Source organism: Emys orbicularis, chromosome 7 (genome assembly GCF_028017835.1).
Source record: "Emys orbicularis isolate rEmyOrb1 chromosome 7, rEmyOrb1.hap1, whole genome shotgun sequence".
Taxonomy (NCBI): domain Eukaryota; kingdom Metazoa; phylum Chordata; order Testudines; family Emydidae; genus Emys; species Emys orbicularis.
The window spans coordinates 34,722,771-34,739,941 of record NC_088689.1 but is presented as its reverse complement, the minus strand read 5'-3'; the positions used below and the strand labels follow the sequence as shown (position 1 = coordinate 34,739,941).

The window sequence follows — 17,171 nt, the reverse complement described above, 5'->3', positions numbered from 1 at the left end:
ACAAAAAAAACTGCATACAATTTTTTAGAGCCTACAGGGCCACTCAGTCCTACTTTTTGTTCAGCCAATCGCTCAGACAAACAAATTCGTTTACATTTTCAAGAGATAATGCTGCCCGCTTTTTGTTTATAATGTCACCTGAAAATGAGAGCAGGCGTTCTCATGGCACTGTTGTAGCTAGCGTCACAAGATATTGATGTGCCAGATGTGCTAAAGTTTCATATGTCCCTTCAGTCTTCAACCACCATTCCAGGGGACATGCGTCCATGCTGATGACTGGTTCTGCTCGATAACAATCCAAAGCAGTGCGGATTGACGCATGTTCTTCTTCGAGTGATTGCTCCTGTGTATTCCACAGTAGGTGTGCGTGCTGTATATCGCGCTATAAGGGGATTCACGGGCTCCCCCCACCCTCAGTTCCTTCTTGCCACCAGTGAAGGTAGTCGGAACTTTGTGCTCCAGCTTTGCTGCAGCCCTTCTTCTCGATCTTAGTGGTACCGTTCGTGGATCATTCTTCAGTTGTTAGAGTGGGCTCGGGGCATGCCCCATGCCCCAGGCTTCAAGTTGTGCGACTCTTGTCGCCGTTCTATGCCCAGGAGCGACCCTCACGCTGAGTGTCTTCACTGCCTGGGTGAGACTCGCATTAGCGACCGTTGCAGGATCTGCAGGTCATTCAAGCCAAGGACCAAGAAGGAGAGAGACTTTAGACTTCGCGCTCTCCTGATGGAGTCGGTGCTGGCCCCAACGCCAGTACGCAGATCGGACTCGGCGCCGGCCGCTGCGTTGTTGGTATGTAGCAAGGCCCCTTCGACCAGTCGGCGCCGCTCTCCCTCCAAAAAGCAAGAGAAGGGCCCGGCCTTGCAATGATGCCACGATAAGGATAAGGGGGAGGTTGGTCCCGCGCTGGGCAGCACTCGATCCCTGGGCTCAAGAGCTCCGACTCGCGTGGAGCAGAGCAGCCCAGTACCGTCGGCCCAGGCATCCCCACCGGTACGGATGCTGTCGATGCCTTTGGGTGCCCACCAGACCTCTCCGGGCAGCCGCAGTTCCCGCTCCCGAGGATCGCTCACCGCACCGCTCGGCGTGCAGCGGCCGCTCTTCTGACAGCTCCTGGCCACCCTCGACGCCAGCCAGACCGTCTGAGCTGCCGTCGGGACGGGAGTCGCGGGGACCCTCTACGCCGCCTGCCAGCGAGCTTAGGCACCGAGAGAGGCACCGGGAACGCTCACCTGCGAGGCGTGGGTACAGAGCCGCTCTCGATGGGACAGACGTCGGCGTTCCAGTTCCCACTCGACTAGACGTCACGCCAGAGGCTCCCCGCGGGGTACCTCGGCGTCAGAACACCGGGCTTCGCGTCGCCGTCACGGGTACCAAAGCAGTTCGTCGCATAGATACCGCTCCTCGATGTCGAGATCCTGGTCCCGAGGGAGACGACGTCACAGGCACTGCTCCTACCACTCCCGGGGCACCAAGCGTTCTTCGGCGACCTCGGCACCCATCCTCAGTCCACGCCGTTCTGCCGGGACACATGCTGTTATCGCGCACTCAGCCGAGCCAATGGCAGGGGACCCCATGGCAAGGACAGTGGTGCCAGTGGGCACCGCGGCCATCGGTGCCAGCCCAAATGGAGGCCCGTTCTTTCGCCGGACTGTCCCAGGTTCCATCGGCCTCCTGTGGCCGCCCACGGGACAAGTCGGCAGGTCACGAGTTGGCAGACCCGCGCCAGGACTCTGATCTCTGTCTTGATGCCCCGGCACCAACCAAGGCGCCCGGCTCCGTGCGGGCCCTCTCCCTGGCACCGGACGACACCATAGCGGTGCCTCCGCCATTGATCCCGTAGGAGGACTTCAAGGCGCACCAGGACCTGCTAAAGCAGGTGGCATCCAACCTCCAGCTGCAGGCCGAGGAGATGGAGGGTCCTTCTGATTCCCTCTTTAACGTCCTGTCTCCCTCGGCACCGGGCCGCATGGCCCTGCCTCTGCACCAAGATATTGCCAACATTTCGAACTCACTGTGGCAAACTTCCGCCTCCTTGACCCCAATCTCCAAGAAGGCCAAGAGGAAATACTTTGTGCCAGCGAAGGACCACGAATATCTTTATTCCCACCTGGCACCCAACTCGCTCATAGTGGAATCGGTAAACCACAGAGAGCGTCAGGGCCAGCCCGCGCCCAGCCCCAAAAACAGACACCAGGAGACTGGACTCCTTTTTCAGAAAATTTTATTCGTCGGCTAGTTTCCAGCTTCGGGTAGCCAACCATCAGGCCTTACTGAGCAGGTACGACTTCAACCTGTGGGAGTCTCTGCCTAAATTTGAGCCCCTCCTCCCAGACCGGGACAGGAAGGACTTCAAGGCTTTGGTGGAAGAGAGGTTGGCGGCGGCTAAAGCGGCCGTGCAAGCGGTGTCAGATGCTGCTGACATGGCGGCTAGCTCCATGGCTTCCGCGATCGCCATGCGCAGGGCGTCCTGGCTCCTGTTGTCCGGGCTGTCGACGGAGGCCCAATCTCTGATGGAGGACCTCTCATTCGATGGCAAGGCGCTCTTTGCGGAGCAGGCGGACGTCAGGCTGCATGGGATGAAAGCTTCCCACACCACCTTGCAGACCTTGGGCCTCTTTCCTTCCAGCTAAGGACAAGGCCAAATCACTTCTGGCGGCTCAACCTGTGAGGAGCAGATATGAGCCCCTGTACAAAAGACCCAGAGACTAGAAGCGTCTGTCTCAGCGGCAGTCCGGCTCTGCCCCTCAGCCTGGACCCTCTAAGGGCAAGAGGCAGGGAAAGAGGCGGTTTTGACTATTTGCAGGGGGCACCGGGCCTATTGCCAGGGAGACCTCCCCCAATTAATAAAGTTTGTGTTCTGCAACCGATTGTCTGCCTTCCTCAGGGCGTGGTCCCGCATAACTTCGGATCAGTGGGTCCTCAGTACCATTTCCAAGGGCTACGTGTTGCAGTTCACCTCACCCCCGCCAAATCACCTGCCCTCCGTGATGGCCCCGGAGAACCCGGACCATGTCTGCCTCCTGCGTCCTGAGGGTGGTGGAAAGGGTACCAGTTCAGTTCCAGGGCAAAGGGTTCTACTCCCGATACTTCCTGATCCCGAAGGCGAAAGGGGTCTCAGGGCCATTCTGGACCTGCGTGACCTGATCAGGTTCCTAACCCCTTCCAAGTTCCACATGGTGTCCCTGGCTTCTATTATCCCCTCCCTGGACCCGGGGGACTGGTACGCGGCCCTGGACCTTCAGGACGTGTATTTTCACCCTCATATTTTCGAGGGGCACAGGTGCTTCCTCCGATTCATGGTAGGGATGGACCATTACGAATTTGCGGTCCTCCCCTTTTGGCCTATCCATGGCTCCCAGAGTTTTCACGAAACGTATGTCCGTGGTGGCGGCCTACCTCACGCGGGAGGGGGTACAAATTTTCCCTTACCTGGATGACTTGCTCCTCAAGGGAGAGTCTCATTTCGAAATGGAGTCCCATGTGGAGCTGCTCCTGTTGACATGCACTGATCTAGGCCTTGTCGTGAACGAGACCAAATCAATATTAGTGCCCATTCAGTGCATAGAGTTCATTGGGGCCCTGCTGGACTCCTCAAGGGCCACAGCTTCTCTTCCCCTGGACAGGTTCAAGACCCTAAGGGATCTCATCGCCTCGGTCACAGCCTTCCCAGTGACCACGGCAAGGGCGTGTCTTCGGATTCTGGGACGCATGGCGGTGTGCACTTACGTGATCTGCCGTGCCAGACTCCATGTGAAGCCTCTCCAGATATGGCCGGCTTCCCAATTCTCCCAAGCTCAGGACGGTCTGGACAAGGTCCTCACGGTTCCATCCCCGATACCGGGTTCCCTCCTATGGTCGTCCTGCCCGAGCAATATGCTGCAAGGGGTTCCCTTCAGGGAAGCCAACCCGTCCATAGACCTGATGTCCGATGCTTCGGACCTCGGCTGGGTAGCCCACACGGGGGACTCGCAAACCCAGGGAACGTGGTCGACCCTGGACTTGACCCTTCACATAAATGTCAAGGAGCTCAGGGCAGTACCATTTGGTGTGCGTGGCTTTCCTCACGCACCTCCGCGGCAGGGTGGTCAGAGTCCTCACGGACAACACCGCTGCCATGTACTATATCAACAGGCAAGGCGGGACTCGCTCCCTAGCCCTCTGCCAGGAAGCCCTGAACCTATGGGAGTTCTGTATAGCCCACGATATCTCCCTGAGGGCGGCTCACCTCCCGGGCGTCCGCAATATGCAAGCGGACTGCCTCAGCAGGGTCTTCTCCCCCGAGTACGAGTGGTCGCTCCACTCGGAGGTCGCTCACCGGCTCTTCCAAGAGTGGGGAGCTCCCCAGATCGACCTGTTTGCAACCCGCCAGAACCGGCATTGACCCCGGATCTGCTCCAGGGGAGGGGTGGGGGAATGCGTGATCTCCTATGCGTTCCTCCTGAGCTGGTTGGGCCAGCTCCTCTATGCCTTTCCCCCGTTCCCCCTCATCGCCAAGGTCCTTTAGAAAGAGAAAGCGGACAAGGCGAGAGTCATTCTCATAGCCCTGGCGTGGGCCCGCCAGCACTGGTTTGGGCCCCTCCTAAGCCTCTTGGCGGCCCCCCCGAGGGCGCTACTGCTCCGCCCGGACCTTCTCTCCCAGGACAGGGGGCGCCTCCTCCATCCCAATCTGGCCACGTTTCACCTAACCGTGGCTGCTCCGTGGCTGAATGAGGAGAGAATAGGTGTTCGGAGCAGGTAAGGCGAGTCCTCCTGGAAAGCAGGAAGCCGTCCACGCATCAGACGTACGTGGCAAAGTGATCCAGGTTCGCCAGGGGGGCGGGTGAGCGGGAAGTCTCCCCCTCCACCACACCTCTCCAGTTTATCCTAGACTACCTCTTATCCCTTAGGGCCCAGGGACTGGCACCTGCCTCAGTCAGGGTGCACCTGGCGGCAATATTGGCCTTTCACCCGCCGGTGCAAGGCCACTCGGTCTTCTCCCACTAGATGACTTCCCGTATGCTAGGCCCCCTGTGCCGCAATGGGACCTCAACCTGCTCTTGTCCCATCTCACGGGGCCCCCCCCCCTTTGAATCCCTGGCCGTGTGTTCCTGGTCGCACCTCTCGTAGAAGGTGGCCTTCCTCGTGGCGATCACGTCGGCCCAACGTGTCTCGGAGCTCAGGGCCTTAACCTCAGAACCTCCCTATATGGTTTTCCATAGGGGTAAAGTCCAGCTCCGCCCACACCCGGCATTCCTCCTGAAGGTGGTCTCCGCCTTCCATATGGAGCAGAGCATCTTTCTCCCCATGCTCTGCCCTAAGCCCCACTTCTCTTCTAATGAGGAACACCGCCTCCACACGCTCGATGTGCGTAGGGCGTTGGCTTTTCAACTGGATCGGACTAAGCCGTTTCGGAAATCCTCTCAACTCTTTATTGCCTCGGCCGAGCAGGCAAAGGGGCAGCTTATCTCCACCCAGCGACTTTCCTGCTGGGTCACCTCGTGCATACGCATGTGCTATGATCTGGCAGGGATTTCCCCGCCACCGATCGTCAGGGCACACTCTACGAGGGCTCAGGCCTCATCAGCTGCCTACGTCGCCCATGTCCCCATCCAGGACATTTGTGGGGCGGCCACTTGGGCCTCAGTCCTCACATTTACTTCGCATTACGCGATCATCTCCCAGTCTAGGGATGACGCCGGGTTTGGCAGGGCGGTACTTCGTCCCGAATATCGTGAACTCCTACCCACCTCCAACAGATATTGCTTGGAATCACCTACTGTGGAATACACAGGAGCAATCACTCGAAGAAGAAAGGACAGTTACCTGTTCCGTAACTGGCGTTCTTAGAGATGTGTTGCTCCTGTCTATTCCACACCCTGCCCTCTTCTCTTCTGTCGGAGTTGTCCGGCAAGAAGGAACAGAGGGTGGGGGGAGCCCGTGGCTCCCCTTATAGCGCAATATACAGGCGCCACTCCAGGGGTCGCCGTGGTGCTCCCCCAATACGGGTACTGCTAAGGGAAAAACTTCCGGCACCAGTGCACGTGGTGAGCACGCACACCTACTGTGGAATAGACAGGAGCAACACATCTCGAAGAATGCCAGTTACGGAACAGGAAACTGTCCTTTCATTTTCATTATTTGAGTCAGATGCCACCAGCAGAATGTTGATTTCTCTTTTTTGGTGGTTCAGGTTCTGTAGTTTCCACGTCGGAGTGTTGCTCTTTTAAGACTTCTGAAAGCATGCTTCACACCTCGTCCCTCTCAGATTTTGGAAGGCACTTCAGATTCTTAAACCTTGGGTCGAGTGCTATAGCTATCTTTAGAAATCACACATTGGTACCTTCTTTGCATTTTTGTCAAATCTGCAGTGAAAGTCTTCTTAAACTGAACAACATGTTCTGGGTCATCATCCGAGACTGCTATAACATGAAATATATGGCAGAAGGCGGGAAAAACAGAGCTGGAGACCTATAATTCTCCCCCAAGGAGTTGTCACAAATTTAAGAGTGCAGTTATGTAACACAAATCTACATTTGTAAGTTGCACTTTCATGACAAAGCTGGTACTTGTTTGAAGTGAATTGAAAAATACTATCTAACAGAGCAAATATTTGTAATAAAAATAATATATACTTTGATTTCAGTTACTACGCAGAATACAATATATATGAAAATGCAGAAAAACATCCAAAATCTTTAATAAATTTCAATTGGTATTCTATTGTTTAATGGTGTGATTAAAAAACTGCAATTAATCGCAATTAATTTTGAATTAATCGCGTGAGTTAACTGTGATTAATCGACAGCCCTAGTTGCAATGGATTCCTGTTATCTAAAACCTAGTAAAAATGTAACTTTTCTCTTCTTGAAGAAAATGACGACACAGAATAAACGGATTCAAGAGCTAATGCACATTGTGGAGCAAAAAGATGATGTTATAAGTAGACTACAGGACTTAATATCCCATTTAGAAACTACAGTAAAGGACTATGTAAGTTTTCGGCTCTTCATTTCTTAAAATGTACAAAACTTAATTTAACTTTTAATGCTTGTAATAACTGGTTAAAAGATGGGAAACGGTGTAGGAATAAATGATTAGCTCTCAGAATGGAGAGAGGTAAATAGTGGTGTCCCCCAAGGATCTGTAGTGGGACCAGTGCTATTCAACATATTCATAAAAGGTCTGGAGAAAGAGGGGCAAACAGTGAGGTGGCAATGTTTGCAGACAAATTTTTTTTTTTTTTTACTCAGGATAGTTAACTCTTCGCAGTCTGTTTTCGACTTACAAAGGGTTTTCACAAAACTGGGTGATTGGGCAACAAAATGGCAGATGATATTCAGTGTTGATAAATGCAAAGTAATGCACATTGGAAAACATAATCCTAACTACACATACAAAATTATGGGGTCTAAATTAGCTGTTACCATTCAGAAAGAGATCTTGGAGTCACTGAGCAGATGATTTTCAAAGAATTATCCGCAGCGTCAGTCAAAAAAGCTGACCATTTTAAGAGCCATTAGGAAAGGGATAGATACAATGCTAAATATCCTAATGCCACAATATAAATCCATAGTATGCCCATACCTTGAATACTGAGTGCAGTTCTGGTTGCCCAATCCTAAAAAAGATGTATTAGAAATGGAAAATGTACAGAAAAGGGCAACAACAATGGTTAAACGGTATGGAAGAGCTTTTCATATGAGGAGAGATTAAAAAGATTAGGACTGTTCCGTTTAGAAAGAGGGGATATGATAGAGGTCTATAAAATCACAAATGGTTTGGAGAAAGTGCGTAGTGAAGTTATTTACCCCTTCACATCACACACAAACCAATGAAAGTGATAAGTTTAAAACAAAAGGAAGTACTTCTTCACACAACATACAGTCAACTTGTGGAACTTGTTGCCAGGGGATGTTATGAAGGCCAAAAGTATAACTGGCTTCAAAAAAGAATTACATAAATTCATGGAGGTTAGGTCCATCAATGGCTATTAGCCAAGATGGCTGAGGGATAGGTCTGCGGAGTGGCCATTTTATTTGGGAGAATGAATCTACAGTTGAAGATGGAAAGAAGTGGTGGGCGGGAAGCTAGAGTTATGACATCATCAAAGTCAGACTAAATAAGAGACAAATGAAGAAGAAATAAAGCTTTGGGAGGAGGGGGAGCAATAGATTATTTAAAGGAGACTTTTTGGTGAGCAATTCAGAGGAAAAAGCACATACCAAGAAATGAGTTAGAGATGGAGGGAAAGCAGCAGCCCCCAACACCATCACCGTCATTCTTTTTGATTACGGTGTGGGAGAGAAGGAGCAGTAAGAGACATTGTTGCACTGAGAGCCAAGTTTCAGTGGGGGCATGGAGGTAGAGGAAGCAGGAGAAGAGGAGGTCAGAAATGTTTGGAGACAAAGCAGATATTCCAGAGGTATCCTGATCACCATCCCTCCACTCAGATACAGAATGAGATTGGTCCTGGCTACCCATTCTACACCACCATTCTTTTCTTCCCTGGCTTTGAAATGGTTGACTGACTTAGTAGCGATGTACAATGGTTGTAACCACTGAAAGCCTTTGGGATGGTATGGGCCTATAAGTACATTGGTGGTAGTGACTTACTGGACTTTGATGCACACACTAATTGTCAACTAGCCTGAAACAATCTTCCAGAGAAATACAATGTGCATGTTAAAATGATCTTATGTTTGCAGCTATGTTATGTATAAGCACCCACTTTTTCTACAAGTTCCACACTGATATATTCCATAAAGTACATTAGGGGATGCAAATTAACACTGACTCATCTTATTCCTGCCCTTCAGTTTTTCAGTAGTGCGACCACTTTTGAGGGTTATACCTATACTCCAAAACTTCTTAGGATTACACAAGATATGGCTCCTGTCATTTTCTCATTCTCCAATTAATTTCCCCAAAGTGAACTGTCCATACCATGCTTTCACACCTGACCAATCTACAGGTATAGAACTATTAAAAAAACAAACCTTAACTCTGTCTGTCCACCAGTCTTATTTAATGACATGATAGTGTGAAGATGAAGTGCTATAACCACATGGTGTTTTTAGATAAGACGGCAACATATCTACTCTCTGGCCAGCCTGGTCTTAATATTTGGTCAAATTTATAGTACATAGCAGAAATTAAAGCATTTGCCAAACTATCCTTTGGACTTAATATTTATCATGGGCATTTCTAACCTAATTAGAAAGTACATCGAGTACTGTTGATTGGAGGAAGGGTTAAGACTGTTACTAAGATCTTTCACTTTTGAGAAGATGACAGAAAGTGTAAAAAAAAATTTGTAAAAGTCACCCAAATGCTTTCTGAAGGAATCAACAGTTTCTGTAGCTTTTGACACACATTACTGTTCTCTTAATGGAATACATAATCCCTCTGATTCATGTGTATTATCTGTTAGTGCTTTTTCTTTTCTTCCCCTTTGTGCTGTATTCTGTACTCCAAAGCATTGTACACCTCTTTATTGCCCACAGAAAAGGCAACCTATAGCTGACTTTTTTTTTCAACAAAAATCCTTGTAGGAAGATGTTATATGGCTGTGTGTCTCATTTTTTGTTTTCAGATTAAATTGAGATTATTTATTGCTTGTAACATGTTGGCTGCTTGTTTTATATAATGGCAGGTGGTAACTAATTTTATTTAAACATAGGACAACACTGTAACTACCATTAAAAGACAAATGGCAAAGGAGAACAGCAATGGGACAATAGAAGGCACTCAGTCTAGTGAAAGTGTGAAGCATGTGTTGGATGTAGGAAGAAAACGCTGTTTTGAAAGTAAGCCTACCCAAGAGGAAGAGCCACCTACAAAGAAAGGTACCATTTCTACCACAGCCGAACAGGGAGCCTTCCAAAAAAATCTGATTCCAATGCCAGAACAAAAGCAAAAATTCGCAATTCGTAAACTTTATCGTCTGAGGAGAAGAAAGTCAGCAACATTAAATGCTAAATGGAAGTAACTGTTTATTTTCATTGTCTTGTGTGTTGCCTCTAAAATCTTAAAATAAAAACTGCTTTTAGATGTCTTGCTTCCCCTTTGCTATGTTTGCTAATACATTTGCAAATTCTGATGTAGTCAAGATATTTCTGTTAGAGTGGACTTTACCTACAACTGGCATGTTTAACTGTTGTTTTTCTGCCAAGCTTGCTGTTAACCTTCTTAAACCTAGCATTTTCCTGCCTAAGCTCTTTTAAAAACTGTCTGAAGAAGTGTCAATGCGGTCTATGATCTATTCTGTCATATAGTATGTAGGTGCTGTACACACTTCTGTGCAAGGTGTTTCATTAGGTCAGTATATAGAAACATGTAAAAATCTATATATAATATTTAAAGCTGATAATGGTAAAACTCAAATTCATTTTGGGATCTGGTGTTTCTCATAAACATCTCTTTACTGCTGGAAACTGCATTAAGTAGGTATTCAACTCATGTATGGCATATATCTACATAGCTGTTCAGTAGCTGCAGCTTTGAAATCCCCCTGTTCCCCAAGCTTGCTTGGACTCTGACTGTCAAGGATCATGTAGATGCCTTCCTACAAGCTAAGGGGCCTCAAATAATCGGTGCAGCATCTACACAGCCTGAGTGGGGATTGCAGATAGGAATATGTTGACCAGGAATATGTTGACCCCAAACAAGAATCAAGGAAAGGAGGCAATGGGGTAGCCTAGAGGCTTTTCCTCTTTCCTTCCCTCAAGTAAGGATCTGAAGGCTTCCCCAGTTAACATGTGGAGATGGATTTAGAGCTACCTAGCCTCTGCTATCTGGTGGTAAAATGGGAAGCAAAACATGGAGGTGCAGGTAGCCCAGCCCCCACCATGGGATTGAGAAGTAACAGCTGTTGAAGGGCACTCCCTTCAGGGCCACGTTGAACAAAGGAGGAGTGGTAATAGCAAGTTCCATAGGTCTAGCGCATAGGAGGTGAGCAAGCTGCTGATCTGCTTTCTCTGACAAGAGAAGGAACTGATATGCCTGTGAAGACCTTAACACATGTTGGTTAGGGCCAACCTTGGTTCTGCATGGAACCACCTTATGGAGCAACCCATGTAAATGCCAAGAGGGGAGAAGGTGATGACAAAATTAAGCGAACATTAAGCCCCTTGCTATAGCAAACTGTATCTGATACCTGCTTTAATCTTGGTATTCATGCCTGATGACAGTTTTATAAATACTAATTTTTAGCATTGAACAGGAAACCAGATAGAATGCAAAGTGGTACATTAATGCTACTGTTACAGTTGTACAGTCAGGAAATGCAAACTTTTCAAAACACAAAACTTAGTCTTGGGTACTCTCTTTAAAGAGCACTCAGTCAAATCTTAAAGGTCAGTTGGTTGACTGTCTCAAAAAAGTGTTTGGAGAATTTTTGCTTCTCCTTAAGTACATAACTCAAAAATGGCCAACTGTATCTTCCTCAAACTTTGCTTAAAAAATCACCTTTTCACAGAGAGAGAATGTAAATTTTAGCAATAAAGACTTAGTTAATACTAAAATTTGTTTTTCACCTTATCCTGCAGCCTTTCCTATAATAAATGAGAAATTCTTAAGAAATTCTCTTCATGCAGGTTGGCTGTCTAAGTTGGAAGTCGTACCCTGTTACAGCAATATCAACAAAGTTCCCCAAATGATCTTAGCTGTCAATTATAAAGCACCTAAAATATTTGAAATTGATTCTAGGACTTTCTCTAACATACAAAACTGTCACAGTAATACTGTGGGTGTCGGACTATGCCTTTTCTTTTATCCATTCCATTCAGAGAACATAAGCCACATACACCTTTCTCTGTATCAGTAGTATAATTTTATTACATAACTTAATATAGAGAATACATGATGGTTTTTATATAAAAGTCTGATTCGTGGGCCCAGTCAAGGAAAGAGTGCTGGGTCTCAACAGGAAACTGGCCATTTCCCTTTCCAGTGTTTCTAATGCTGGTTTCTATCTACTGCTGGCTTGCGAGGTCTGACTCCAAAGCCATGACACTTCTGTTAGTAAAGCTATTGCTTGCTTATCCTGTCTGTCCTGCAGGAGTAATTCTTGGTGGGGTGGAGGAAATAGACCCCTGGAAGCTTTTTTTTTTTTTTTTTTTTTTTAAGGTGGCCGACTAAAGTTATTAAGGCTTCTATAATAAACCAGTCTTGGGTCAATGGATTATTTGCCATAGATATGCATAATAGTCATCACTTTATCAATGCTGCTTCAACTTAGCACATGAAAGTTACTTCCACGTATGTGTGTCTACACACACTGATGCTAGTTCAGAAGTATCTCCTCAAGGTGTACTGCTGTAAATTTACAAAGTACACTAATGGTAGTTGTGCAGTCTACCTCCAACTTACTGTGTTTGCACACTGCACTATTTTCTACACTGATTTTATATTCTGTAAAAACACTTTTCCCTGCCAATTTCTAAATATAAATTAACATTTGCAATAAGCATATGTATTTGACCAGGGGACTACACCCCAACACTGCATTATGTGTGGTTGCACTAGAAAATTTTCCCAATTTTTTTTCAGAAGTGATTCTAACTGATATCAATGGGAGTAGCAGTTGCTCATTGTTAGTTAATCAGCCTTAGTGTAATAAAAACAAAAATATTTTCAAGGTGGAGCTCAGTCTGTGTGTGTGTTTTGAGAGCTGTGTGTACCCTTGAAGTTTTTTGAGGTCTCAAAACTCTCAATATTTTGTCTTCAGGAATATTTTTTCATACGTGTGTGAGGAAGGCAGTGCAGAAATCTGTTTTACTATTTTGGCCTCCTTTCTCTACTTCCATCTGCACACAAATTTGAGTTTCTAAGATACCTTCTCTACTAACCCTTAAGCTGCCATTAAATCAGAAGCAGATTTGGGAAAGCAAACCTTCAGCACATGGTGGAAAGGCATTAGATGCCATTTACTTAAAGATTTAGCGGACAGTTGTTGCTTGTGGCAGAGCTGTGGACAGTTTACACAATCCAGCAAACTCCTAGTTTCTCTCTGCATCAAGGTGGAAAATGGGGGATGGTTGACTGTCAGGTAGGTTTTTTTGCGCAGTAGACATCACAAAGTTTTACCATCACTGCAGCAGATTGGGAACCTGAACAAAGCACAAATCAGTGTCAAGCCATTCATATTCTGGCTGACTGAAAATCTAGATAATGCACACCCTGTCTGTAAGTCTAAGGCAGATACTATCTGTAGTACTGTTCAAACAAGTAGCTTCCAGGTTTGGGGATCACTTTTAAAGGCCAAACTTCAAAGTATTGCATAATGTGAGGATTTAAGGTTTACTAAACCAGCCAAAATCTCCCAAAAAAATTTGAAAATTACTTCTTGGTATGTATAACGATTTATTTATATCATTTTTGCTTTCAAGAGCAATAAAGTGATACTTATTTTTCTTTTTATAGGGTCCATTAGAAGTGCATGTAAAGATGATGCAATAGAGCAAAAGAAAATTGAAGAAATGCAACAAAACATTTTAGAAAAAGAGGCAGAAATACTAGCATTACAGGAAAGAAGTGAATCCCTAGACTGTCAATTAGCTATACTTAAAGAAGAACTTACAAATGAAAAAAGGGAAAAAGAAGGGTTCAGTAGACAGATGGCAAACTTGTGCCTGGAGCTATCTTCTTCAAAAGAAAGGGCTTCTGGTTTAAGTGAGGAACTCCAGCAGTGTCAGGCTAGTTATGGGAAAATAGCTTCTGAATTAGACACACAAAAAGCTATAAATAAAGAGCAAGAGGAGAAGATTAAACAACTGACTAAAGAGGTAGAAGCCTCTAGTCAAAATATCATAGTCAAAGTGTCACAAATAAAAGCAATGCAGACAAAGATAGACGAGTTGCATAAACTTGATTTAGAATCTTGTACAGTAGATGTTGATCTGGTCAATCTAAAGGATTTTTTGGAAGATTCTCAAAAAGATAAACCAGGGAAAATTCAAATGCATTCCTTAAACACACAGTGCCAAACATCTAATATTGCAGATGTCAGGCGAGAGAGCTCTTTCCATTGCAGTATTGAAGGCATTTGGAAAGAGTGCAAGCAAATTATTAAGGCCTCTTCCCAAAAAAGTAATCGGATCCAAGAACTCCTTCAACAAGTTGAAAATTTACAAAAGAGCATCAGTGAGGCTGAGCGTGAGAACAAACAACTAAAAGTACAATTGGATGACATTACAAATCAGAGTAATTTGTCCATAAAGGAAAAGGAGAACCTTGTTAATCAGTTACAAGAACAATTACAGGAAAAAATTTGTGAGTCTGAAAAACGTGGGGCTGAAGATAGAAGAGCAATTACCCAACTAGAGAAACAAAGTGCCAGTCACAAGGAGAAAATAAAAGAACTTGAATGCCTCTTGGAGTCTAATAGGGCTAAAGATGACAATGCAGCCAGGTTAGAACAAATACTTAAGGAAAAAGACTCTATCATTTTAAAGATGGAAAGCAATGTAAAAGACCTTGAAAAGAAATATATGAATTCAGAAATAAAAATCCAAGATTTAAATGATCAAGAAACAGAACTGAAGGAGGAAGTCATACAATTGAAGAAAAACTTGAAAACTATTGAACATTCACTTCAGGAAAAGGAGAGAGAAGAAGAAGAATCAAAAAAAGTTACAGAACAGTAAGTACAGCATTGAATAGACACTTGATATGAAACCTAGTTTGAATGTGCACCCGCTCAGTTCTAAATAACACTCAGGTACTCATCCAGATTAAACTGCTAAGTGGTTTAGATACTAAAATTTCTCTTTGAAAATCACTTGTACACATTATTGGCTATTTTTTCACTTGTTTAATTGTATGTCTTGATAGTGTATAAAACCCAGTAAGTAAATTCCTGTCTGTAGCACCAATACATGGAAGGAAACATGAGTACAAATGTAGACGTTGCAATTAAACTTGTAATTAGCAGTAAAAGCAATCCATTTTACAAGGTAATACTCGTACCAAGTGTACTAACTTGTTTTCAATAGGGAACTATTTCTAACTTCTCCACATTTTCTACAATGTTCCTACCTTGTGTAGTAAATTAGGTTTTTGGGGTTGGGTTTTTATTGGGTTGCATTTTGGGTTGGTTCCCCTCTAAAAGTCACAGTAGAATGTCTGATCAGGTTTTTTGCACATTATGATAACGCATCTTTTTGCCCTAATTATAACAATTATTCTAACTATAAATTATATCTCCACTAGTGAAATGGACATAGATGCTTAATGATTTTTCAGGCTAAGTAAATATGGTACAATCATGAGTATTTATTTTATTCACTTTATCCACTGGATTCAAGTGTCTTCTAGAAAAGAGCTTGTGTTTAAGGCACTCTCAGAATGTAAATAAGGGGAGCCTGGTATGTTTAGGGTCTCCTGCATCAGTTTAACACCGTACAGTGGAGTATACCTAATTATTGTAGACTACGCTTGTGTGCAATCTTTCTGTGAACTAGTAGTTCCTGTATTAAAATGGTCTCTGCAGTTGGAGCTCTGTTAATATTCATCTACCATCTACTTCTTGTATGGAAACCATAGGCAAGAAAAACTTTTATATAAGCCTACCTGTTAGAAATCCTGATACTAAATAACCTTTTTGGAGTAGAAGGTGAAAATGTTGGAGCAGAAGCTTCATATAAGGCAATTTTTTTAAAGCAGGTAACTCTTGACCTAGGTCCAAAATATTAAAATGTTAATAATTGTTATATGATATTATATTTTTGGTAAACACTTGGATAACTTGGTGATGGATGGAGTATGAAAACTTAAACAGGAAATGAGTGTAGGAGAGTGGAACCAGCCTGAGGCATAATTGCACCCCCTTTACCTGACCCTGGAGGAGGAGAACAAAGGTAAAACAAGCTTATGATGATCCTCAGATGGCTGAGGCAGTGGTGCTATAAGGAAGGCTTTGGAATGTTTGACCACTGGGAGGTCTTCATGGACAAAGGACAGTTCTTTCCCACCTGAGTAGGGAGGGAAATAGACTTCAGGGATGGAGGTCAGCACAACTAATTAAAAGAGCTTTAAACTAGGAATCTGGGGGAGGTGGTTGGGAGATGCTCATGTAATCTCCACACCTGATTCTAATATTGACCGGAAGGAAAATCAAGAAACAGAATATAGCAATGGAGAAAAGAACAGCAGTGTCTAGGAGAATGGACATTAAGAGGAAAGATAGTTCCAATGAAGCTAACAGGTAGGCGATACTGGCAGTAGAATGACTACCTAATCGGATGAGGAATCTGGGTAAAGCCAAGCACACAAAACTGAGATGTTTGTACACCAATTCAAGGAGCCTGGGTAACAGAATGGAGGAACTAGAACTACTGGTGCAGAAAGTGAATCCAAATATTATAAAGATAATAGAAACATAGTGAAATAGTAGTCATGCCAGGAGTACAAGTATTGAAGGGTAGGTGCTATTCAGGAAAGATAGAAATAATGCTAACGGTGGTGGAGTAGCATTGTATATTAATGATGAAGTACACTAAAAAAATCAGAAGTGATGGAATGCATAAAGCAGTCTGTTTGGATCAAAATGACTTTGTTCAAGTGAACATGAGATAATTCAGTTTAAACTAAATAGAAGGATAAACAAAAATAGATCTACAACTGGGGTCTTGATTTCAAAAGGGTAAACTTTAAAAAATTAAGGGAATTAGTTAGGGAAGTGGACTGGAATAGAAGAACTCAAGGATCTGAAAGTGGAAGAGGCTTGGAATTATTCTGTCAAAGTTGCAGAAGCTATTTGAAGCCTGCATCCCCAAACAAGGGGAAAATATTTGTAGGGAAGGGTTGCAGACCACACTGGATGGGCAGGCATCTTAAACAGATTAATAAAAGAAAGCAGAAACCTACAAGGAATAGAAGATGGGATGGTTCAACAAGGAAAACTACCTCTTGTAGGTCAGACAGTGTAGGTGAAAAGTGAGAACTGCCAAAAGCCAAGCAGATTTGGACTTGCTAAGGACATTACAACCAATAGTAAAAGGTTCTATAGTCATATAAATAAAAAGAAAACAAGGAAAGAAGAAGTGGGACTGCTGAGCACTGAGGATGGGGTGGAGATTAAAGATAATTTAGTCATGGCCCAAAATCTAAACACATACTTTGCCTCAGTTTTTAATAAGGGTAATGAGGAGCTATGGGGATTGGCAAAGTGGCTAATAGAAATGAGGATATGG

The 17,171-nt window shown here is 44.9% G+C and overlaps 1 protein-coding gene across 1 annotated transcript in view; it reads left to right on the top strand.

Moving 5' to 3' along the window:
* KIF20B (kinesin family member 20B) overlaps nt 1-17,171 on the top strand; it is a 79,488-nt gene that overhangs the window by 27,356 nt on the left and 34,961 nt on the right. Inside the window, exons 17-19 of the mRNA XM_065407838.1 lie at nt 6,850-6,969; nt 9,659-9,824; nt 13,402-14,620. Coding sequence (XP_065263910.1) covers nt 6,850-6,969; nt 9,659-9,824; nt 13,402-14,620 — 1,505 coding nt within the window. The remainder of the gene's footprint in view (nt 1-6,849; nt 6,970-9,658; nt 9,825-13,401; nt 14,621-17,171) is intronic.